At 32.4% G+C, this 26116-nt stretch overlaps 1 protein-coding gene across 1 annotated transcript in view; it reads right to left on the bottom strand.

The window, feature by feature from the left end:
- Positions 1-25705, bottom strand: part of LOC113400382 (cyclin-dependent kinase-like 4) — a 29136-nt gene extending 3431 nt beyond the window's left edge. The window contains exons 1-11 of the mRNA XM_064217492.1: positions 25571-25705; positions 18180-18236; positions 5180-5297; positions 3622-3762; positions 3209-3403; positions 2855-3024; positions 2563-2684; positions 2232-2412; positions 1155-1227; positions 865-936; positions 716-782 (exon numbers count right to left, since the gene is read on the bottom strand). Of these exons, the coding sequence (XP_064073562.1) occupies positions 716-782; positions 865-936; positions 1155-1227; positions 2232-2412; positions 2563-2684; positions 2855-3024; positions 3209-3403; positions 3622-3762; positions 5180-5260 (1102 nt within the window). The 5' untranslated portion in view covers positions 5261-5297; positions 18180-18236; positions 25571-25705. The remainder of the gene's footprint in view (positions 1-715; positions 783-864; positions 937-1154; positions 1228-2231; positions 2413-2562; positions 2685-2854; positions 3025-3208; positions 3404-3621; positions 3763-5179; positions 5298-18179; positions 18237-25570) is intronic.
- Between the last annotated feature and the right edge of the window lie 411 nt (positions 25706-26116).

The following is a 26116-nucleotide window of genomic DNA, read 5'->3' as shown; positions in this document are numbered from 1 at the left end:
GATAAAATTAAAAATATTTTATTTATCGAAAATGAAATAGTGACACGATTATAAAACTTTCGTTAAATATATTATTTTTTCATTTCATACGAGTCCGAGGATTGGTAATTGATCTATCTGAAAGTAAGTGGTCGCCACTCTCCATACACTGAGGTAACGTAAATTTTAATCATTCTTCATATCACCGTTGTGCTTCCAATCTTGGAAACTAAGATGTTATGCCTGTAGTTACACTGGCTCACTCACACCACAAACGGGAACACAATAGTACAAAGTATTGGTGTCGTGGCGGGCTTGCATCAAATTCACATCTCGATGACGTGAATAACTTACATCCAAGTGATACTGACAGATGGTTGAACTACATCACCGGTGTAAGGGTTTTCTGAGCCTGGGTGGGTACCACGTATTGCAAATTATATTTTACTAGTGAATTAATAACTTCACAGCTTTAACTTATGCCTGTGACATATAAAAAATAATCTAGTTGAGCGATTAAATTACGCCCAATCTCAAATTTCTAATCGCACGGGATCTTTAGACCTAATGTAGTAGATTTGATTGTTGTCTCGAATCGAAGTATAGGTTTTGTCCGTCTTATATTACATATAAAATATTTATAATTAAACATTTATTTATTTATGTGTTTAATATTTTAGTTGGTAAACTTGGTTACAAATAAATAACAAAGCGAACATTAACGTATAATACTTACTTGGATTGTAGTTGTAATCTATTAGTGATTCGCCCGCGGTGCTGCTTGTCCGTGATCTGCTGTGATCCTTTACAAAAAAAAACAATTTTAAATACGAAAACTGAAGGTTATATAAACCAAATTACCAGATTATTCAAATGGATACTTACGGCTATAATATTTAACGTCCATTGCTGACGCGGTTTCCCTATTACTCGTGGTGGAACGTGAGTGGCTAGTGTCTTAAATAAATTAATTTAATTTTACAGTTAGTAACAATTGGATCCTCAAGAATAGTATAAACCCCTAATATTTGTATAGTATTATATTTTTCTATAAAAAATAATCAAATATTAATTCTGTGCTTAATCAAATACAAAAAAATATTTAAATCGGACCTTATGCAAAACTTCCATACTAAATAAGATTTACAAAAAGTAAACTACAGACATATACGTACTTCAATTTCTTTGCCCAATTTTTTCTTGAGCTCGACGCTGAAACTCTCCGCAAAACCATCAACTAAAAAATATCTGCAAAAAAATATTGAATTTTGATCAAAATAATTTTATCAATTAAGAATGCAGCTTACTTTTACAATATAATAGAATTGGTGTTTATTTCAACTCCATCCACTAATCTTGTAAAGCACGTCGTTCAATACTAACGCTTACTAACGCTTTGATGGCGGGATACCACCCTATTAGTAAGAAACATTAAGTTCAAAACGTAAGAGCTAAAACGCACTACGCCTATGCCAAATGAATGCCAAATGAATGGCTTGAGGTAAAGTGACTGTTGAACATAATGATGTTCATTCACACAAAGCTTGGCAAAGTCTGAGTGGGTACCACGCACTCATTAAATATTCTACAGTCAACATCAAAGTCATTTTTGTGTTCCGGTTTGAATGGTAAATTTTAATCTACCTTATTATTAACCCTTAATGTCCGTGTTGTTCTTGGTTAAAGATTAACAAGGAAATTGCTACTACTATGTTAAGTCTTCAAAATGTAATTGAGTTTGTTTCCTCAACCGTCTTCTCTCTCTCTTTTCTTCTAATCTCTTTCGTGTCTTCTCCATCCTACGTGACATTGGCGAAATAATCTGTGGCCCGTCGGTACAACTTTACACAACACAAAGCCATTAAACTAAGAATTGAATTGAATTGAAGGTTCAATTAGCCAGCTCAACTACAGCCACAAAGACATACCATCTTCGTTCCCATTTTGGTGAGTTGCGCATTGGTGATATGAGGAACGATTTATATTTATTACAGTATAACATCTATGGTCAGTGATAACCACTTACCAAAAGTTAGCCCATTTGTCAGTCAGCCTACATATTATATCTATAACAAAACGTTTTTGTATAACCGTATTTGTGTCAGTGTATGTTATGTGAAAAACCTACAATAAGTGTGAAACAAAATTCAATGTTTATATATGAATTGATTTCAGATTTAGGTATATTACAACCTTTAGTTAAAAACATAATTGAGAATTGTGCTAGGCGGTCCGAAACATCGTCAACTTACTTGTGTCTTAAAAGGGCCGAGGCTGCGGGTCTCGCTCGCGGCTCGGTGCGCAGGCACGCCGCCAGCAAGTCCTTGGCGTGCGCTGCGCCGGGCAACGCGCCCCGCGTGCCACTCACGGCCGCCAGCGCCGCGCCGCCTGACAGCCGAGATACTACTTGCTGGTGACGAGGTGCAAGTTTACCTGAAAACATATCATACTATATCAATTCAGCTATTACGACGGAGTGACGAGAACACGTGAACTTCACTTCGAAGTGTCCAATGATATATATATGTACCTGTATATATGATAAGATAAAGAATTATTCAAAAATATAAACAACAAACTCACCAACGGTCTTTATAATCAGCGCTAATTGATCAATGTCCGAGTCACCCGGTAACAGCGGATCGCCGGTCAACATCTCCGCAAATAGACAGCCGATAGCCCAAATGTCCACCTCAGGTCCGTATCTACGAAAAGGGACGCAAAAATAAGAACTCGATTTTCGAAAAAAAAAAATGTTATTTTATGAAGCTCCAAAGAGATCCTACGGGCATTAATTAAGCATTCTCTGCCAGAGAACTTTGTACAAAGAAAGGTTCAAGATTAATATTTAAAAAATATATATATTTATTATAACCTGTGTTCAGCGACCAGTAGCTCTGGAGCTCTGTACCATCTCGTGGCGACATATTCCGTGTAGGGCTCGCCGGGCGCAGCTAGAGCTCTTGCGAATCCAAGATCGCATAATTTCACGATACCGTTATTAGAAACTAAAACATTTTCAGGTTTAACGTCACGGTGGATTATCTGAAAATAAATAGGATATACGAAAGATTATAGTCATACTAACTGTATAGAAATATTTAGCTCAGCATAATTACGTACAAAATAATCATATTGTATGTCAGTCATAGTCTGTCAAAGTATATGTAAGGAAAATTTAAAAGTGCCAAAAGCCCACGCTGTTGAAATAAAATACTAATTTACCAACCGAATTCTGATGACAATAATCGATCCCTTTAAGCAGCTGGTACAGGTGTTTCTTGGCAGTGTCTTCACCCAGGCCGCCGGGACAAGCTTCCAGTTCGTCCAGCAGAGTGTGATCCAAATATTCAAATACTAAGTAAAATCTACGTTTTCGCCGAAAAACTTCGAGCATGTTCACTAGATGGTCATGGCGAAGTTTCTGGAATAACATTTGATATAATATTAACTAGCAGTGATAGACTCCGTCTGTCTGTTGCATACGGACGTTAATTTGATTAAATTACCATTATGTACAAATAATAACATTGCTGAGTTTATTTCGCAGTATTTTTTTCAGATCAGAGGTATTTCTTTCCTAGCCGGTGTTCTGATACTCAATAATCAAATAGCGCTCAATAACTGAAGTAATATGTTCACCTTTAGCATCCTTATCTCTCTCAGCGCCATCTTCCTGACAGCTACATCGTCTTCTGTCTCCAGGAACTTCTTGATAGCAACGAGCTGGCCTGTGTCTCGGCGTCTGCACTTTAATACCACACCGTAAGAGCCTTCGCCCACCTAGAATAAAAAAAAATCTATTCAATACTGTGAAGTCTTATCCACTTTTAACCTAATATAAGAAAAAGTATATTTGAAACACGAATATATTACAATAAAAAAAAGAAGTATGTCATATACTTGACACTACACATGACTAAAAAAGAAAAAGTGTATATTACTTAATCTAAAAAAAAACATAAAAATTGAGAGAAAAACAAGAAAGATTTAAGAAACAATGACTGCAATCGTATCCAAAAGGTACCAAGTTGGGTCCCAAAACTTATCACTGATTTTCAATATACTTTTTGTAGCTGTCTATGTTGCAAAACAAAGAACTTAATCTATAAAATCTGTGCAACTTATTAATACTATATGATTATTCCCGACAAATAAACTATGTATATCTTTATTTAATTGATATTATAAAATACGAACTATTCTAACTATTATGTCTATAGTCTTAAACTAAATCTAACAAGCCGCAGTCTTACAAAACAATCGTTCAAAGCGTACCATAACGGAACTAATCAAAACATATTTAGTAAACGTATTTAAATATTCGAATTGCCTAAATTTAGTATATCGTATTTTATATATATTATAAACAGCGGGAAAAGATTGGACCGATAAAGCGAGTGTCAGAATTATGGGGAAAAAATGGAGGAGGATTTACTCTATGGCTAAACTTACTATCTTTAATAAATCATAAAAGTAAAGATAGAAATATAATGTCAAAATAAATTGTTTTTGTTCGTGAATTTTGTATTAGTAACTGAACCGATATGAGTTTAGTAATAATAAGAATAGTTTCTTAAATCATTTCATTTAGTACGTATTCATTAAATATTTTATTCAATGTTACACCTTATATTTACACTAAACTAGGTCACATTGCACCAAAAGACAGTGGAAATGTCATAAATTATTCCACTACCAAGTCCTCACTGACCTGACTTACCGTTTAACAAAAGTATCAGTTGGTTAACATTTACAAGCGTCGCAATAAAGTAAAACACCATGAATTTCATGAGAAAATACAAATATTATATTGCTATTATCGATCCAACCAATGTTATATCTGTCTGTATATTATGAACATATACATATATACGTGAGAGAGGCAAAGATTATAAAATCGTGTTAAATTTTTCTAAAACGAATTTAATTTACGCTTTATCAGGTTTCATAAAGCTAGTACATTTAATCAGGTATACATTTTGCTTCAAATGAAATCTCAGAAAAAAAATCAGTTCAATAACATCAGTATAATTCTCATCATTGCAAAATTTGGGGGAAAAATAACACGTTCCTCAAAAAGAAACAGAACTAAAATCGGAGGTATTTCTATAGTGATGCTTCCATCATGTGATAATATTAACATGATTCCATATGAGGGTTGGGAAACAAGGTTCAATTTGATCTCGGTAATACTCACAACGGCCAGTTGCTCATATTTGTCCATGGCTCGGCTCCTAGGAGTGGAGGGGGAGAGGACGGCACGACGAACACGATCCATATTTATTATATTCACGCATCATCAGTTACTTCTGAAACTAAAAGAAAAATTGATAACGTTAAAACTATTAACCTAAGAGATAAAGAACGACATAAAATCTATGGTTAAAAAATTGCTATTAATGCCTTCGAAAAAATTGTCTATGGTTAATAAAAGTTTACAAAGAAAGTATATTAATATTACATTTGCAGTTAAATATTTATATCAATCATAGTAAACGGTAAATTTAGTAATTTTCATCTATAATTTTGAAGTGTTTGGTATTCTATCGATAAGTTGAGATAAATACCCTAATTGTCACATTGAAGCATTAAAGGTCAATTGAGTCTCCTTCTCAAAATGAGAGGAGACTTTAGCGTAGCAGTGGGCCATTGTCATTCACTATTCAACAGGAAACGTAACAATACTAAGCATTACTTTAAAGAACAACTGGTGTCTGATTTGAGGCTAGTTTTGGTTCAAACTTGCCGTCATGTGCCCTTAACACGTAAGAATTACTATTTTGAACGAATCTTTTTACTTTATTTTTACGGTCCTTACCTGGAAAGTTAAATTATTAACATGTTTAGTACATTCTAAATAACGTATAAAAATACATAAGTAGTTTATAATTTGGCACACAGTACCTTAGTTCACATACTAATTTATTAAAATTATCGACATATCAAATTGTTGGTGTGTTGATGTTTTTACTGTATATGGATCATATAAAATATCGCTTACGAGAAGTTGACAATAAGTGCCGTCTAAAAAAACCGGTTTGAAGTTAGGCTCTTCCAAACAGGATAATTGCCTGTACACTTAATGGTAACGTCTATACTCGTAAGGAAATGTTACTGACTGAACTCTACATTTGCGTTCCTTAAAACGGTGCAGGAACTCATGAATGAAACTGACCAAGCACCTAAAATTGCGCTTACCGAACGTACCCACCTGACATGACCGAGGACTGTCATTATGTTGAAGCAAACTTACAACTTATTGAGGCAAAATCTACCAATTTTTTAATTTAAAATAAGTTAGATAGACTCGCAAAAAGGCCACCTAATGGTCAATGGTTCATACCCATGCATATTGGTACTATAAGAAATATTAATCAACCTTCGGATTACAATATCCCTGTGCCTGTAGTTGCACTGTCTCTTTCACCCATCGAACCGGAATACAACAGCACTAAGTATTGCTGTTCGACGGAAGAATACCATTGCGAATACTACAGCTGAGCTGCGACAAAACAGTCTTGAACTAATTTAAATCACCTCAAAGGTATAATTCATAAAATGACACAGCCTTGTGTCGCCTATTTTCTTGTCAATATTAATTTATAATATTTCTGTTGGTGTAAGCTAGTGAAGAGATCGGGTAAAAGAAATATATTTTTTTCTGAATTACTTTCCATTTTCAAATGAATAGCTCTCTTATATTGGTTTTTCTTTTTCGATCGCTGGTTTAATAAATAGCTTATAAAACAGCGGATGCCAAGGTTCTCATTTTGAAATCTGTATCGAGAACAAGGAAATGAAACAAATATTCTGGGGTCATTGGTCAATGGTTGTTGGGAAAAAATATCTTAGTGGCAGTTCGAGTTTTGAAGTTGGCAGATTTTATAATCCAGTGCCTCGAAAGGCACCTATTGTCATTGGTGCTGCCTCTATTATGGTTAGATTGACGTCTCTTCGGATCATAAGAGTAAAAGTATTAAGAGAACAACACACAACACAATAGAAAGTGTTGGAACAAAGATGGTTTATAGTTATACACACACACACACACACAATTTCATCTGCGTATTTGGCTAACCTTAGTTGAGAAAAGCTACCGTTTCTACAATTGTTAAGAATGATATGAAACATCATCATAAAAAAAAAAACAACAAATCAGATTCAATTAAAGAGTAGTTGCCCGCAGGCTTCTTTATATTATTATTGTATTAAAACCTTATTTGGGAAATAAGGTTTTAATATTTAATGAGGGCGATGGCATAACTGCGTACTATAATATTTATAAAATAAAACATAGCAATTATGAATCAAATTGCATCGTCGGAGAAAAAAAAATTTTAGAATGTTAGAGTAAGGGAAGTGTATAGTTTAGGGGCCGATTTGGTTAATCCGGCAATGGATCAGGTTGCCATTGTATTATTTTGCATCAATTGAAATCTGTTGAAAGCCGATATCAAAGTTTTCAACAAGACACTATCATTTACTCAGTTAAAAACGGATATTTAAAAAAAAAAAAAAATAACACGCTTTCCGCTTGTGTTTGAAGTGGATATTTATCATTATACGCACCTTGTCTTTCCCACGTTTATATATAAATACTACTTACAACGAATTTATACTTTATTAGTTCTAGTAGAACTGTCATGTCGGTTTTTTATTCAAGCGAGCTGTCAACAACACAAAATTCTTACTCGGATCTCTTGAACTTGGAACTGAATGAAGTATATTTTTTAAGACTCAATGATTTATATTTTAATATTAACGATATTCGTTAAAAAAATTAAATAAGGTTTTATATGTTTTTTAATTTCGGAATACCTTTATCATTCCATTTTAGCAGGTAACAAGGAGAAATCGAAAATTAACGAAAAAATATCGAATTCATTTTACACTTCTGTTGAAAACTAATTATAATTATATTTCTTTGCGTAACATAATTTTCTTTATAACTCGGTATTTGTATTATTCTTCAATAAAACACTCGTCGTTGGATCGTGATGTATTTGTAATTTAAAATTGATTATTCTCTTTGATGCATTCAATAAACGGAAAAATTTAACAACTGGGAACTCCAACTTCACAGTAGTTATAGATATAAGTTCTAAGTTTGATCCTTATTGACATATAATTTAATCAATTTTAATTTAAATTCAATACTATTGCGTTTCAATGAGTAAGTGAGGAAGAAAAAAAAGAGTGTACAAATAAACTTGCACTACCTTATGGTTATTGCCTCTCAAGACAGAAGACCAAATGGGTCACATGATGGTAAAAGGTCACAGTCACCCATGAGCCTCATTAATGCCAGGGACACAAGTAAAGCCAAACCGTTGCCTTGTGGAAAACTGTTTTTGTGTAAACATCAGTGTATTACTTTATCTTCTACGCAGATATCTTTGCGATTGCCCGCTATGGTTATTATATATGATGATATTAAACACACTTATTGCTTATTTAGTAATATTACATACCTTTTAGTAACCCCGCATGTCACTCGAAAGACCAGTGCTCGATGCTCGACCCTTATCGAGATATTACGATTTAACCACAAATCGTTGAGCCAGTCAGAACATTTTTTATTATTGATTATAATCAATGACTTTTAACGCCATTGAAAAAAAATTATTATTAATGTTGTGTGTGGTGAAACGATTACACAAATGCCGCCATTAAAAATAGCTACAAATTATCAAAGCTTACGTCTGCCGGTCAAGGTTGTATCACTATCATTAGAAACTCGTTACAGGCAGTGCCTGGCTATATTTGTATAACAAAAATAGATTCCGTACGGCTGTATGAAAAGTTTGACGAACGAGAACATTTATTAATAATAAAAAGTTTATAATTAAATGACTACCTATACTGGGAAAAAGCCTGGGAAAAAGCCTAAGAACTTATTCAACCACTTGTCTCCTCGCGCTCATTTTTTACAGCTCAGATGAGATGTGATATTAACAGAAATTCGTAATAATTAATGCAAATGAAAAATCAACGTAGGTAATTTTTTGTTTTAGAACCATATATCTTCAGCTGAATCACGTGAAGGAGAAGTAGAAGATGACGTTAAAGTACTAATCTCGCTGAGTGTTGAATTGTTAAGCCATTGAACTATAAGAATATAACCTAAAAGATAGGTGGTGTGTGCCCAACACATTTGCAATCAGTTAGTTCTTGTTGGGCTGTCGTTGCCGAAATCCGGTTAGGAGTTCTCCTGCATGTTTAGTTTTAGGGTATTCAAATGTTTCAACAATATTTTACTCAAACGCATCCAGGTCACTATGCAAATAGCGTCGGAAATTAAGGCTTAAGAATATTCCGTCCTTTTTGGAAATCAGTAAGTTTTCTTGAAAAAACAGGACCGTAACACGTCGCTTCTAATCTTACTGTAAACATCTCATGAATTTAAATTATATTGTATGTATCAAAAAAAAATATTGACAAATTCAAATTGACCGCGAAATACACGATCACGTTTGTCAAGATATTGAGCGCCCAGCAATTTGTGGTATTAGAGGTGATCGGCTGTTCGATACCATCATGCTAACCGACCTTCAAGGGTACCGTAGGTAGGGTATATGCAAACATTATAAAAAATGTACGTGGCCGAGTATGTCACGGGGGTGTGTCGTGCGGGTAATGGGTGCTCGGTTCAATGTCAACCCTTAATAACTTTATTGCTTTAAAATTGAGGTTTACGGTTATATATGATGTAAATTGGAAACATACAAGTCGCTTATGGTAAGTATGCACTGAAACAGTTAGGAATATCTGCATTTCGAACTATTTGCAATTCTACAGAATGTCATACAACATGGTTACAATTTTTTTGTGACAAGTAATAGTTCTCCTAAACCAGCGAAGAATTACTATCTTTAAAATGCGAGGATACCTATTGCATTACATTGATATAACCGGACGGTTATATTGAACGGTTGACCGTCCTAGCACGTTTTGCAGTCTTGGACATTCTGGCCGTTATAACAACAAGAATCTATAAACGAACTCCTCGAGTTGAGCTCCATAAGCCACATGAGCATACAATCAATTACAAAAACTTTTGACAATGCGTGCTGACAACAAAAACGTAATTTTCCAACCGTGGTTCCAGCATAATTTTGGAAAAGGGACTAAAATCTGTACAAATACAATTTTTTCCTGTGAAAAGCAACACATCCAAACCTACACACACTTGTATATAAATATATAACGACGCCATACTGGACGAAAGCATCGACGAATATAACGTGGAATAAATTCAATTCCAACAGAGTGCAACCGAAGTACTTGTCAAGTCTATGAAGCAGTTCACGATGGTAAATGTACAAAACAAATATTAAAAGTGCCATGCGAACCTGCGTGTTACTGTCGTCTTAAAATATAGACAGTTGAATTTACCTACACAAACATTGCTCGGCGGGTCGCTGTCAGATTAAGGTCTTAAGCAAATATTACGTTAAATGTTACGTATTTCCTGAGAATTAATTTAGTGTTATGAAACCTAATTCCATAATCAGATACAATGATAAATGTCATAAACAAATCGGTTCGATAACTCAAGCGCTACAATATAAACGGATTACCTACATATTTAAAGTTACACTTACTTCTCATCTATGATAAATCAAAGAATTTTAGTATTGCATTCCGTTTAAAAAAAATAAAAGCGTTATCAGCGCGACATTGTTACTTAAAAATTCAAATACAATGAAGAAATATCTCTTTGAATTTTGTTCAACTTATATGATGTAAATTATTTTTGATATTAAGTTCGTAGATAATTGTACCATTATTTTTTTTAATAACATAAATGATATAGTATGAAATACAACGAGAATGTGAAACAGTTGCTTTGTAATCATAAATATTGATAAATTAATTAAAGCCAATATCGCGTGTGGGCGATGCTCGTATTTTTTCATAACTATTGACGTTTTTTACACTACCGTGACACATCAACTTTAGTTAAATAAGTTAATTTCTTCAACAATAAATACTTTAAAACAATTGCGACAACATTAGGCAACGCTTTAATTCACGTATAAAGTTTGCGAAACAGTTACCTGTAAATGTATAATCCTTTTGCCTTTTGCTGTGTCAATGCGATTTGGTCAATGCGAAATATGAGGAAGAATTTCATTCGAAAGATAAAGGTTTCCTTACCGAACCATGAATGAAATGAATTATTTACATATATTAAGCACCTAAAAATCTGTGGCTTGTTGATTGAGTCCACAACTTTACAAACAGTTTAGACGAGTTCCATGCCCGGTTTTATCACGCGAGTATTTTCACTATCGCTTGTTTTAAAAAAAGAACAAACCATTTTTTAATTTAAATGCTTCAAAACGCGATCAACAAACGACAATCATACATTATAATGCCATGATTAATAGAGGAGGGTATGTAAATTATTTAAATTACGATTCTTCTTCCTAATATCGTCTACAGCGATTCCCCTTCCTTGCGTTTTAAGTAAAAATTGTTACCGAGCAAAAGTATCGCGTGTCCCGGTATAGTATTGTCATAACAAATACTAATCAATAAAAATTCTTGAGCCGCTATATTTGGGATTGGGCTCACGTCGAATCAGATTCTTTGATTTATTTTTCGCAAACTTTATAGCGTACTAGATCAATGCACGAGATTATACGGCATTAATAAAAACAGACGACATGTACGGATCACGAGGATGGATTATGAAAAAATAACTTGAATTATGATACGTACATATGTATGTATGCGTGTATCGTAAGGCTTATTAAACCAGAGATATTTTTATTCCTCTAATTATCTTGTAGAAGAAGTGGTATTTTTAATATTGAATAAATAAATTTTTCTTTATGTATTCTGTACTTGAAGTATTATAATTTTTTTAATCTTACGGGTCACAATTCCTCTTTCAAAAAAAATAGATATTGTACTATCTTGTTACTTTCGTATTGTTATTTAGTGAGACTGAATGTAAATTGTGAGTGAGTGAGTGAGTGAGTTTGTAATTCATTATATTGTTGGTAAATTCGTAACATTACTAGTTTAAAATTATACCAGAACATGCAGCGCGTTTTGGAGAGGTTTGAGTATTTCATACGTGGCAGACAACATCTGCCGACTGAATTAGCGTGTAAATTATTATTAATCTATTATTCAATTTAATGTGCCGAGATGGCCCATTGGTTAGAAAGCATGCGCATCTTAACCGATGACTGCAATTTCACCACTGAAATTTCATGTGCTTAATTTGTGTTTATAATTAATCTCGTGCTCGGCGGTGAAGGAAGTGAAAACATCGTGAGGAAACCTGCATGTGTCTAATTTAAAATAAATTCTGCCACATGTGCATCCAACAACCCGCATTGGAGCAGCGTGGTGGAATATGTTCCAAATCTTCTCCTCTAAAGGAGAGAAGGCCTTAGCCCAGCAGTGGGAAATTTACAGGCTGTTAATGTAAGGTAATGTAAATTATTCAAAGTAAGCAGGTAAAAGGAATTTATAATAAACTTAAACACCATTCGGATAAGCTGAGGGAAGATATTAACTTTAATTCTACATCTAAATAATATTAATAATTATTTTCAATTCTGGCAACATCGCTAGACAACAATTTTAAAGAACGACATAAAATTTATTATTAATACTAAAACATTCACTAAATTGATACATTAAGGTTGCATTCGTTATTATAGTAATTATAGCATTGTGTAAAAATGTCGCATGTCCATGGAGTTCAATATTCCGTTTCACGATAAAATTCGACGTCGAATTTATAGTTTATGATTTGAGAATAATGTTTTCTTCGTTTCAAATATTCTACCATAATATTTATTTTGTATTTTTATATATTTTCAAAGACATTTAAACGAAGAAAAGAAAGAAAAAGATAACAATCATGTTAAATAATACCTAAATGAATTTATCGTAAACAAGTAATCAAAATCACGAATAAAAATAAATATACATAATGAAAATTAATGTATTAACCATTTATATAAAATAACTAAACTTTATTACCGTAGAAAGTAGTATTTAATGGGATATTTATTTAGTAGTATTTATTGTCAATCAAATGTCATGCTTGTCAGCTTACAAAACAAAAGATACGTAAATACGTACTCAAAGGAGAACTAAGTCCTTCAGTAAGAATGTTTAGATTGAAAATATAGTAATATTTTTGAGAAAAGATTACTAATGAAAAATAAACAGCAATTTCCAAAAGTAATTGATTAGATATGTTTCGAGGATTTTTAAATAAACCTCTGTAGACTAGAACCGGGTCAGTCATTAGTTACTTTTAAGTAACTACGTAAAGTGGAGCGATTCCGGTTACTGTCTTCGAAATAATCGACTAATTACTGGGTACAACATTAGCTAACGATACTTGTAAAATTATATTTAAATTAAATTAATTAAATAATAAAATAATATATATACATATAATTTTATAGGTGATGATGTCGGCAATTTCAAGGGAAACTATCCAACTACGAAGGAACTATATTATAGTGCGGAAGTGTGTGCGCAAAAACAAATGGACTCTCCCTTCGACATTTCAGAATCCCTCAGATTGAATCTTTCAAATCCAATGAGACGACTAATCCGAAAAGAGTTCAGGCGTAGGGCTGACGGCTTTACGTGCTTTCCGAGGCTTTTACTGAGTATGTTTTCGATGGAAAAATTCAATATTTTTTTATCGGCCCGACAAAAAGTTATTGATACTAATTAGTCAACAGACGGTAAGTGGTCACTAACGATAGACTTTGGAGCTGTCAGAAATATTAACCATTCCTTACATCGCCAAAGCTCCACCAACCTTCGGAACTAAAATGTTATGTTCCGGGCGGCTCACTCGCTCTTCAACTAAACCGGAACACAACAATAGGTACTGTTGCTGTTGCGGTAGAATATCTGACGAGTGGGTTGTATCTATTCAGACGGGCTGTCACAAAGCCCTACCACCAAGTGGCAATTTAAACAACAATATGAAATTTTTGCTTGTAAGCGAGTAAAACTACGAAGCATGGCTATATATTATATACTAAAACCTTCTCCAAAACACTGGTATATTTTAATGTACATAGATTTTTTTATTAGACATTAAAAACAAATGTATTATTATTTATGAGAAAAGACAATATAAACTGATTTGATGTCAAATACATTACGTACATACATATACGTACATATACTCGTACTTTCCTTACAATATTAAACCTACACGTTTTTATACAAAATAAATAAATCTAGGTAAAACGCATGATTAATATATTATGAATAATCTAGACTCATTACTATGATATAAATTAGACTTCTGAATTTTATTATTATAGACATTTTAGTGAATCGGTTATCACTGGAAAATTGTTTTATCCGGATCCAAAGTAAACCAAACTTGTAATATTTTTTAAAAGCCTGTTTATATTTTTAAATATTTACTTAATATGGTTTTGACATAAAAATAAATAATTTAACACATACATACATTTATTATTGATAAAATAATACATTTTTTTGCTTGTTCCTTCGAACTAGTACTTTTATATTTAATGTATTCGCTATAGAGAATACTCGAATAAAGTACATTTAGATTGTAATTATTCAAATTGCGGTCGTATACAGCTAATGATCAAATCTTTTAACGCCTTTAATATTTCATAATGTTTTATTTTTGTATAAAATAAATACTATACTACAACATTATTAGAACTATTACGATTAACATACAAACTATCGACTATCGAAAATTTACGTATCAGTACATCACTAAAGTAGATATAAATATAACATTAATATTTCCCTACGACTGAATTATAACTACCGCCAAAATCAAAGTCGATAAATAAATATCGTGAAGACTCACCGCATTCCATTATATTTTTGTACACGTATAATACGAACGTCAACATGTCTGATAAAAAAACTATTTTTATTGAACTATAAAGATTAAGTAACGAAGGTTGTATAACACAGATTAAAAAGATGACTCGGTCACGTGTACCGTAGCGGCTACGGCGTAGCGACCGTCGCGAGCGGTTACGGTCGTGAAGTAACGTAGACTGCCATGAAATTGATAGAAGGTATGCGGGTTTAGGCGGTTTAATAATTTCATATTATATTCCTGATGGAGACTTTGCGGCTTGCGGCTTTGTGTGGTACAAGCTACTATGGTTATTTATGATTCAAATAATGTTCGATAACTACGATTCATAAAAAAAAACAAGTTTATTTTGTAAACAAATAAGCTCTTCTCATATAAAATTGAGTTACTTATAAATTTTTATATCTTATGATGATATGATATTAAAACCCAAAAAAATATATTGAACAATGATTGAATTTATTTAATAATATCGTTAGAAAATCTGTATGTGTCGGTTGTAATTATGACACATCTGTATCCACTTGCATTGGGGCAGCGTGGTGGAATATCATCCAATTCTCCTCTCGAACTGAATTTATTATTTAGGTATGGACGGGCAAATGAGACTGATGGAAAGTGGTCACCACCGCCCATATACATTGGTGAAAGAAATCATTCCATATATCGCCAATGTGCTAGCAACCTTGTGAACTAAGATGTTATGTCTCTTATGCCTGTAGTTACATGGACTCACCCTTCAAACCGGATCACAACAATACTAAGTACTGCTGTTTGGCGATAGAATATCTGATGAGTAGGTGGTACCTATCCAGGCGGGCTTGCACAAAGCCCTACCAAGTTAGACGAGACTTTTACCTAGAAATTGGATATTAACCTGATATTAACCAAGTAGAACATTCATATAAAATATTAATATCTGTAGTACTCCATTTGTCCAGGTGTAATTCCATGTCCTGGTTTCCATACAAATTCTAAACACTACTACAGATAATTATACGTTCTTGGCATAATACTTCATAATTTAGATTACGAATTATTTTAAGGAACCTCTTTCTTACAAATAATCGATACGATGTTTTAATGTTATTATTATAACATAAGTTACTCAACTTTAAAAGCTCAATACACGGTTTAAATAGTTAAGTTGCAGCCACAGTAATGTCAAAACGTAAACTGTTACATGCTCTACATGTATAAAAAATATATCCCTTTTTTAATTAAAGACTTAAAAATTGGTCACCAAGTGGTAACCAGTTATCATAGCCAGGTACTAAAAAAATAATTATTCCTAACATAGTTATTGCGCCACCAATTTTGAGAAAGATGGTATACACCTTTTACCATTTTACAATCCACAGGACCACCCACCCACCAAGCTTGGAGGACCTAGCCACCACGCGCACATGATATTCACTCGTGCAGAACAGAAGAAGAAAACTGTGAAAAAAAGAACTGTGTGCGCAAACAGTGATATGAACCTATGCACACTCGACCACCCGAAGGGTATTATTTGCCTTGGAAACTCCTACCACGACGTCTGCCCCACTACAAACCAAATAAAATCAATTTATTCTTTATTCAAGTAGGCTCATCAAAACACTTGAGAATCGTCATGTTACAATGTTGAATTAAATGCAAAGCTACCACCGATTCTGAAAGTAGATTCTACCGAGAAGTACCGGCAAGAAACTCTTTTCCACCATTCTAATTACAGAGGATGTCAGTAAATATACCTATATATCCTACCTAGAAATCAATAAATGCTAAGTCTAATACTTTTTATTATCTTTAATATAATCTTGTATTGAGTAATATGCCTTATTTATCAATGTTTTTTTGACATGAGCTTTAAATTTTTTAAGAGGCTAAGTTAAGTTAGCTAAAAATAACCGCGGAATCTAATTATAGAAACGAATACCGTGCCCCAGGAAAGATGTATTAACTTTGCGAAGTCGGAAACTAGGTCTTATCGATGGTAGCGAAGTTGACCAAAACAACCACTTCTTGACATACCGACCGATTTTGACCACCACCGGTCAAGATTAAGTCAGGCCGTTCAGGCCTAAATAGATAATGCAGCACCTAAAATTTGTCGGGAAGAATTCACCCGGGTAAGATCGAAACCCTCCGAGGCCGTACAGGGACTTATTGGTGGAAAAATATCATTAATATTTTTAAAATGTTTATATGGTAAAAATGGTATTTTAGGTAAATTATATTTTATTCAAGAGTATTTTCTAGATTCTACCTTACAATAACATAGATTGAAAGAAAGGCAACATTTTCAATGATGAAAAAACATAGTTAGTCTTGTTTAGAAAATGATGCATTATTATTAACGAAACAATATTTTTTACTAAAATATATTTATTTAAATAAATTAACCTTTTAAAAAACAATGACGAAAAGCTTTTCTGTTTTAACAAGCCGCTACAAACAAACCATTATAACATAAAAAGACATTCAGTACAATTCATCACAAATATATTTATTTTAAACAACATCAAATGTTAAATGTGTGTTAAATTAATCAATATTTTTGATGTAATAATTTTTGTCTTAGAAATACCTATTAGGAATAATTTTAAACTACATTAAAAGGGCCTGTTTCGTTACTAAAGTCATGAATACTTTCAATTTGTATTTTAAACAATCATAATAAAATAAGTGTGTGTACTGCTCAAGTAAAACCAAACGCAGTCACTTCACCGTCAACGACAGTTCAACGAACCCTCGCGTGTCTTACCCGCGGTCAAGGGGGTGGCCAGAGAAAAAAATATTGCCCTAACGAACCGCTGAACAATCTTTAATCGGAAATCTATTAAATTTTACAATTCAGATTTTAATCGATTGCTGAACTATACAGAATGTGATAAATAATTATTTATTTATTTACGAATATTTTGGTAAACGCGACAAGAAAAAATAAACGACATAGTCGGACGTTGCACCTCAATAAATATGTTTTGATAAGCTGTACAGTTTTTATATATTTTTTTATTATATAATGATTTTATACTTGCACTGTTTACTTACATAGAGCTTGAAATAAACTTCGATAGTCGTTTGACAGAGTAACATTAATAATGAATTACAAAATGTTAAATTAACGTGCAAAAAATACCTGCAATTTTATTGTAATTACAGGCAACTTATATTCAGAATAGACTTAACGTTTCGACGGACTTTTATATAAAAACCCGTACTTATTCTACTTGTAAAATTGTTACTATAACCGGTCCATAAGAAAACCTATTTAGTACCGTATGATTACATTATAATAAAACTGAAACTAATGTAAGAAAAATTGCTAGAAAATTACCTCTGGCATAAAACTTCGGAACTTTTCCGTAGGCTTGGCTTATCGCGTCCCGCTGACCTTAAATAGAATATTTCTGTTATTACATAAGACTAGTTATACTGACGATATAGTAATTGATGTTAAGCTAACGTGTCTAATCTGTGTAGTTTGTGGTTCAGAGCTAAGAGATCTAGTTATCAGAAAATATCTCGATCTAGAGTGCCCAGTGGAGACAACTTTGATCCAATTGAAAGTCTTGGGTTTATATTTTCAAACAATTTTTGTAGTCAAAGTATTTGAAGTTGAGATATATCAGAAGTTATCCAAATGATCTCCCACTACTGGGCTAAGGCCTCATCGCCCATTTGAGAAGATGGTTTGGACCGTATTCCACCACGCTGCTCCATTGCGAATTGGTACACCTATACAAATGTATCAAAATTTCATTGAAATTAAACACATGCAGGTTTCCTCTCAATGTTTCCATTCATCACCAAGCACGAGATGAATTACAAAGGCAAATTAGGCACATAAAAATTCAGCAGTGCTTGCCTGGGTTCGAACCCGCAATCATCAGGTAACTTGTTGTAAGTGATGCATATAGAGAAGCGTGATTAACTAATCTTTGACGAAAAAAAAGTTTATTATATAAAATATATGAAAATTAATCGATAACATTTAAAGTAAGTAAAAACTGGTAAGTTACTTGTAAAGACTAGTGTTTAAGCCAGGTGATTAATATATTAATATTTGTAAAAGGAGAAATTGACTTTACCTAAAATTAGGATTTATTCAATATACAACCTATTTAAATTATATGTACAATAATTGTTTTACTCTACAATTTATATCCCAATTTTATTTTAAGAATAATTTAAAAAAAACACGGGCTAAACTGGCTTATTTTTTTTTTAATGGTTCTATTTGTTTCAACAAAGTTTTTATTTTACACGGGAATATATTTAATGTGTGTGAAACTGTTTTTAAAACTGAACTTTGAAATATATTAATAATATCAAATTAAACTATATTATAAAGATAATTTTTCGACATTTAGTTTAACTTATTTGTGTAGGTCTGATATAATATATATTATCTATGCTTATAAAAATATACGGAATTAATTTAAAAAAATGACGATTTATCAAAATTCATTTTTGTATTCGTGCGAAGCCTCACTTAGAGCAATATTCCTTTAGACTTTATCGACAAGTGTTAAGATAACGGCTTCGACTTCCCGCCTCGAATTTTCCACACGTGGAAATTCGTCTCAGGTTATTTCATGTAAAAAAACCATCAATCGTATTTCTCCGACGCTCAAATGATTAATCCATCACTTCCGAAATCCGAACACCCTCGTCCTATATTCCGCGTTGAAAAAGCGTTGCAAATAAATAAAAAAAAAAAAAACGATTCATGACGTATTAAATACTATATAGTATGTTAGAAATGACTATACTTCTACCTATGTATTGATAATCATGTCTCTCCGATATTGTTATCGGTGTGTGTGATGAGCCTTTTTTATTTACCTGTTTGTTTTTATTTCCATGCATCTTAATCGAAAATCGATTACCTATCTACTGGTGATTATGTACGTGGATATTAAGTATTATTAGCATAAGTATATCTAATATTATAAGGATTAATAGTAACTATGTTTGAACGCACATATTTCAGGTGTTACCCGTTTAATCTATACTAATTCATATTAATATTATAAATGTGAAAGTCACGCTTAAACGGCTGAAACGATTTAAATAAAATGTGGAGACAGTTTGAGTCCCGGGGATGAATGTAGGCTTTTTTTTTTCATTTCACCCCTCGTAGGTATTTTTTTTAAATTATATTTAAAATAATCATTTTATCTCGTGAATCAGGAACGGTTGAGTGAATTGAGTGAAAAAAAAAAAGAATATAATAAACTAAACTATATAAAAATAAGAAAACAATTTGAATAATGATTTCTACGTGAGTTAGGACATTTATTGAAGTAGGTCATAGATTATAAACTCCACTAGGGTTGTAGCCCTAAGGAGCGAAGGACTATAAACTACAGCCTATTGTATAACGAGCATGTGTAATTAATTTTTAACGTTAGTGATAACACGGAATGTTATTTATTCGTGAGATCATATACACCCCTTTTATCTGGGTAATCTTAGGGTGTTCCCTCACCGGGGGCATTCACCTGTATTGTTGCAGTTCAGATTCGAGCATTACCATAGCTTTTTTTTTTACGTAAATAACATAGTTGAATCAACATTAATGAGCTCTATATGACCGCTTTTCGTCCGAAATTGTAAAAACGACTGACTCGATCCCAGACGAAGCCTCAAAAGCTTCGATTGTTACATTACAAGCGAATACTGCCGCTGAAGGACCGCCCTTAAACTGCAATTATCTATTGAGAAATATATATATGTATTCAGCGTATAACTACTATACTGACGATTAAATTCGAAGGATTTTATCACTCATAGCGCTTTATCCTCATCAAGAGGGCTAAGTAGAAGTCGATATAAGATAACGTGAATCTAAACGGAATGTTGCAGGTTCAAACTCGGACAAGCAATGCTTAAAATTCAGGTGTTTTATCTCGTGCTCATAGGAAAAGGAAAATATCATAACGAAAACTTCATTTGTCAGATGAAAGTCTGCCATCTGTGTATCCACTAACCCACAGCGTAGAAGTACGCTCCAAACTTTTGCAAAAGGCGAGGAGACCTTAGCCCAACAATGGGAAACTTATAGACTTAATAGAAGAATAAAATCTAAACAAAGAGCACTGAGAACTCTTCTTTAAACAGACAGAATCTGATTGATCATACAAGATTACTCTTTATCAATCAATCAATCCACATCCTACAAATCTTCATCCAAGGTCACGTATGCACTGATGCCACGCTGATTATATAATGGCCGCCTAACAACTCCTTAGATTGACATAATTGGTTTAAAGTGTTCATGACTTAGGTATATACTTGTATAGACACAGAGTAAATACTCCTACTTTGATCCTCTTTTATTTACCACAATCAAATATAAAAACACGATTGTCAATAAAGACTTTTTGGTCAATATTATTTAAATTCCAAATTTAAAGTTTATGGTGCTCAATAAGTACTATATTATAATATATTTTGAGGAAAAATATCTTCAATATTACCCCAGAAACGGTGAGACGTAGATGAAGACAGACAAAAAATATGGGAGGATGATTTGCCAGATGGAGAAGAATAACAACGGACAGAGAGAAATGGAAGGGAGGCCTATGCCACAAGACTGATAAGTAACTTTACATACTACAAACTGAACCTGCGGAATTACCCGCGTATAAATAAACTCAAACTATCTTTATACAAAATTTCATCTAAATCGGTTCAGAAGTTTAAGATACTTTCATATTTATATTAGTATAGATAGAGATAATTAAAAAAAATACCCATGAGGTTACATCACTAATAAAGGCAATTTATTATCACAAATTAAATTTAATAATTATGTATATGTATATATTTTTTTGATATATTATATTATTATATTCGTATTATTCGGATCTAGTTATACACATAACGTTTATTATTATACTTTAATATCAGTATTCTTAAATTATAGTCGTTTACTCCTCTTTCTACCTATAACTGCCCTTACCAGTTTTCGTCCTAAGCTTCTACCACCAAAGGTTGTCTGTGAGAGATCGCTATAAGCGATAAGACCGCCTTTGGGCACCATCTGTCACATGTTTTTCGTTTCTCTAATGTACTCAATAATTATTGTTTAATACGTGTTATAATAAATAAATTATATGCGGCGTCAGGCTGCCTTCTACATATTTTGAATTTAAAATAAACTCATATATATATATATATTAAAAACATGACAATTATATATGTATCTATTAATCTACTAAACAGTCTTACTTAGTATTAAAATTTTTAAAAGTATCTTATGATTCGCTTAAGCCGTTTACAGGAATAACAGTTTGATATATTCATAAATAACGTAAAGTGGCAACTATGCCTTACTCCGTAGCGAAATTACGGCAGTTATTACGGTAGATGATAGCAATCTGTACAGAACTATTATAGTGCATTGACCTTATTTGATTTGTATATTTCTAAACCAATATGTCGGTTTTTTATTGTGTATTTATTTGTTTGAATTAATTAAATAACCAACATAATTAATAATTGACTAATTTCATTATTATTTATTAAAACCAATTATCAAATAACGTTCTATTTTTAGAAAATATTTAAAAATAACCGTAAGTTGTTTTTTTTACAAAATAGGTAAGTTAGGAAGGTAATGGTAAGGTAAGTACTTTAGTGGGCCACCTCATGGTAAATGCTCACCATCGCTCTTGACATTTGCGCTGTAAAAATATTAATCATTCCTTACATCGCCAATGCGCCACCAAGATTTTATGTCCCTTCTGCCTGTAGTTACACTGGCTCACTCACTCTTCACACCGAAACAACGATACTAAGCATTGCTCGATGATAGTATATATGATGAGTGGGTGGTACCTACCCAGACGGGCTTGCATGAAGTCTTACCACTAGATAAAACTTGGTAGTAAATAAAAATGTTAAAATTAAACTCGCCACGTGACCGATGTGACATCCCATCAAAAAACACCGTAACGTTGGTATTTTACTTATAAATAGAAGCCTAAACACTGGTTTTCGTGTTTCTAACCTAAAAAATGACGAAATCCATACAAATTTTCATCCCTAATATGTCTTCACCAATGCGGGTGAAGAATTTTCGAAAAATCTTTAGAATCTGTCTTCAACTCATTGAAATAAACCTAAATACTATTTTCTATATAACATCAGAGACGACTTAATGCCGTACAAACTCTCATCTCCCATTTACCCCCATTGGAGATGAATTAAAAAAAATCTCTCTTACAACATCATCTACGTTCCAAAAGAAACATCTATTTAACATTTCATCTTGTTAGACCAACCGACTCAGGCAGAGCGTTGTATGTTAGTCAGTCCTTTTAAAATTATATGATGTAGATTATTGTATTCTGGGAAAAAAATCTATTTCGGTCATACACGTTTTACAAATATATAAAACAGTCTGGGAGCAGATAAAAAAAATAATTATAAATACCGAAATGATCACATGGCAAAATCAAGTTAGTATAAAATTATTTATATATACAGTTATCAATTACGCTGGAAACGCTAGACATAGTTGCAAGCTAAGCTCGTCATAAATATATCACACATATAATAATCAACCAATACCCAACTATGTTAGTCATACTATTAATGTAGCAGATTATTTTCCAATTACATAAAAATAATACGTTTATCTTTTAATTGGAAAAGAGTGACTACATTAAAAACGTCAAAAACGCTTAACATTTAATTTAATTTTGCACCATAAGTTAAAAGGAAACCAACTTGAATATAGAATATATTGATTATAAATTTATTTCTTCAGTTACAAACTACCTAAGCTAAGAGTCTATGTATAATGCTTAGATTAAAGAACAAATATAAAAAAAAAGAATTCTAGTTTCTAAGAAGTTGAAATTCTCGGCTTTTCTCTACTGTAAGGCTTTCCTCTTGAATCATTGTCTTTTTTCATGAATACCGAATTATTTGCGTAGTTTAAAATATGTAAGCGTAAAGGGGCGAGGGGGGGGGTTTATGTTGTAAGTGAAGTGACTTTGTATTACACTATAAGAGAGATTACAAAATACATAAATAACATACTTTTGTTGTGTATAAGAACTAAATATTTATAGTATAAATATTTTAAATCTGCATTCTCGTGTACCAGGAGCGCATAAAACGCTAGGCAATGTTTCGTCTATGCGACAAAGTTGCTGACAACTTACAACAACACGTTTTATCATTTCCTAGTAGCGGGCGTATACATAGGGCTTGAATAACGCCAGCTTGCTGATACAGCTTCGTTGAATCTTATCAAACTTTGATGATATTGAATATTGTTACTGAGAAATTATTTGTTTTTTTTTTAGTCTTCTAGACGTACAAGATAAAAAGCTCGTGAGTATATTATATTTCAAATTCATAAATAATTTAAATTATTTTATGTATATTCCTTCTAGAGTGGAAAAGAACATTTGATAAAATCTTGGATTTACTTCCCTTTCGGGGGGGTTAAAAAATATTTTTTGAAGCAATTTACGATTAGATTTCAAAAATACGAATCATTTATCCAGTCTCCTAGATTTCAAGAAAATGTATAATATATAAACAATATGATATTATAAAGGGGTAAATTTAAAGGGGTAAAAATTTAGGGGTAAAAGTATTGGTGTGTGACGGTTTGTAGGGTGAGTGAGCCAGTATAACTGCAAGCACGAGGGATCATACATCTTTCCCAAAATTTGTGGTCCATTGGCGTTGTAGAGATTGGTTAATATTTCATTCAGAAAAACATATTTTTTATAGTTTAACGATTAAACATTTTTATAGAAAAATATTCGTTCTCTTGAGTACAATCACACAGTGACACACTAACCTACAGACACCGCGATTCACGGTACACTTCCGATACACACTTCCTGTTCTAGTTCGTTCTATAATTATTGCCCTAAATAAAAAATAAAAAAACTTGTCTAACGTCTGCTAAAATCATAATATGAACTCTAATAAACTTAGCTCATACAAGCACTTTTGAAACGTAATTTTACTTCATATACTAAGTGTAAAATTACCATCAGTTTGAAATTTAGAGTGGAATTGAGATTTGAGAGAAGTACTCAATAAATTGGACCAACCAGGCAGTTGCAACTAACAACAGACTTCTAATATGAAAAACATTTAAATGATTTGGTTTAACTATTTTAATTAATATAAAAAAATATATGTATATATGACGTACAAACCCATCAAATCAAATCAAATTCCTTTATTCAATATAGAAGCATTACACTTACTTATTGATTGTAAAATTAGAGACTACCTACCACCGGCTCGGAAAAGAAAATACCCGGACCTGAGAAGAACCGACGAAAGAAACTCAACATCAAAAAGGAATATAGAAAAGTGCACCTTCAAGACACTTTAAATTGTAATTCAACAACTTCTGTCCAAGAGTCGAAATTTTTATGACTATTCGTATCTACTAGCCTTTCTTGCTGTACTTCGCGCCACTGGACAAACTCCCCATATAATCTCGAATATATTTATAATGTACTAACTAATCTGACATTTTATCGATAAGAATACTTTATTGTATTTTTATTTTGTCAACAACAAATAATTCTTAGCAAAATATTTTGCGCAACTTAACAAGTCGTTTTTTTATTACTTTAAAAGAACTAACAGTAAAATAAATTATAATTTTGATGTTAGTAACACTGTACAAATATCACATGATATTTTTTTTTTTAATTAAAATAATAGAATACTCACTCGTTGTTAGCACTTGTAGTCTCTTCGTTAACTATAAACGTTTTATATCCCGTAATCAATTTCGCTAAATAATATGATCAATGTGAAAACTGAAACCAACTTTGTCAAATACTAACTGTCAATTTTGGAACATTTTATCGAAATGTCATAATTTACTTTTTTTGTTAGAATCGATATAATTGTAAATCACCAGCTTTATTTTATTTTGTTGTTATATTTAAAAAATGTTTTTTTTTTTTTTGCTGAGGTTACTTTCTTATAAAAAGTCAAATTAGCAAATAACTGAACGCTCATTGGTTGCTTACTGTTTCATCAAGTGCCATCGACCAATCAGATTAGTTAATTTAGTTAGATCAGCGTTTCTATTACTGTAGGGATATCTTATATATTTAGATTATAGTAATTGACTTTAAAAGTCAATGATTATATGACTCGAGAGGCAACCTTGGCTTGTATATCTTATATGACTAGCGTGCCACATATTGTACAACTACAGTCTTGGTGATCGGATGAACGGTCGATCGCTGGACTTGCCTAAACTATGAT

The sequence above is a fragment of the Vanessa tameamea genome, chromosome 17, assembly GCF_037043105.1.
Source record: "Vanessa tameamea isolate UH-Manoa-2023 chromosome 17, ilVanTame1 primary haplotype, whole genome shotgun sequence".
Lineage (NCBI taxonomy): Eukaryota > Metazoa > Arthropoda > Insecta > Lepidoptera > Nymphalidae > Vanessa > Vanessa tameamea.
The sequence above is the reverse complement of the archived record's forward strand: the minus strand, read 5'-3'. Positions and strand labels throughout refer to the sequence as shown.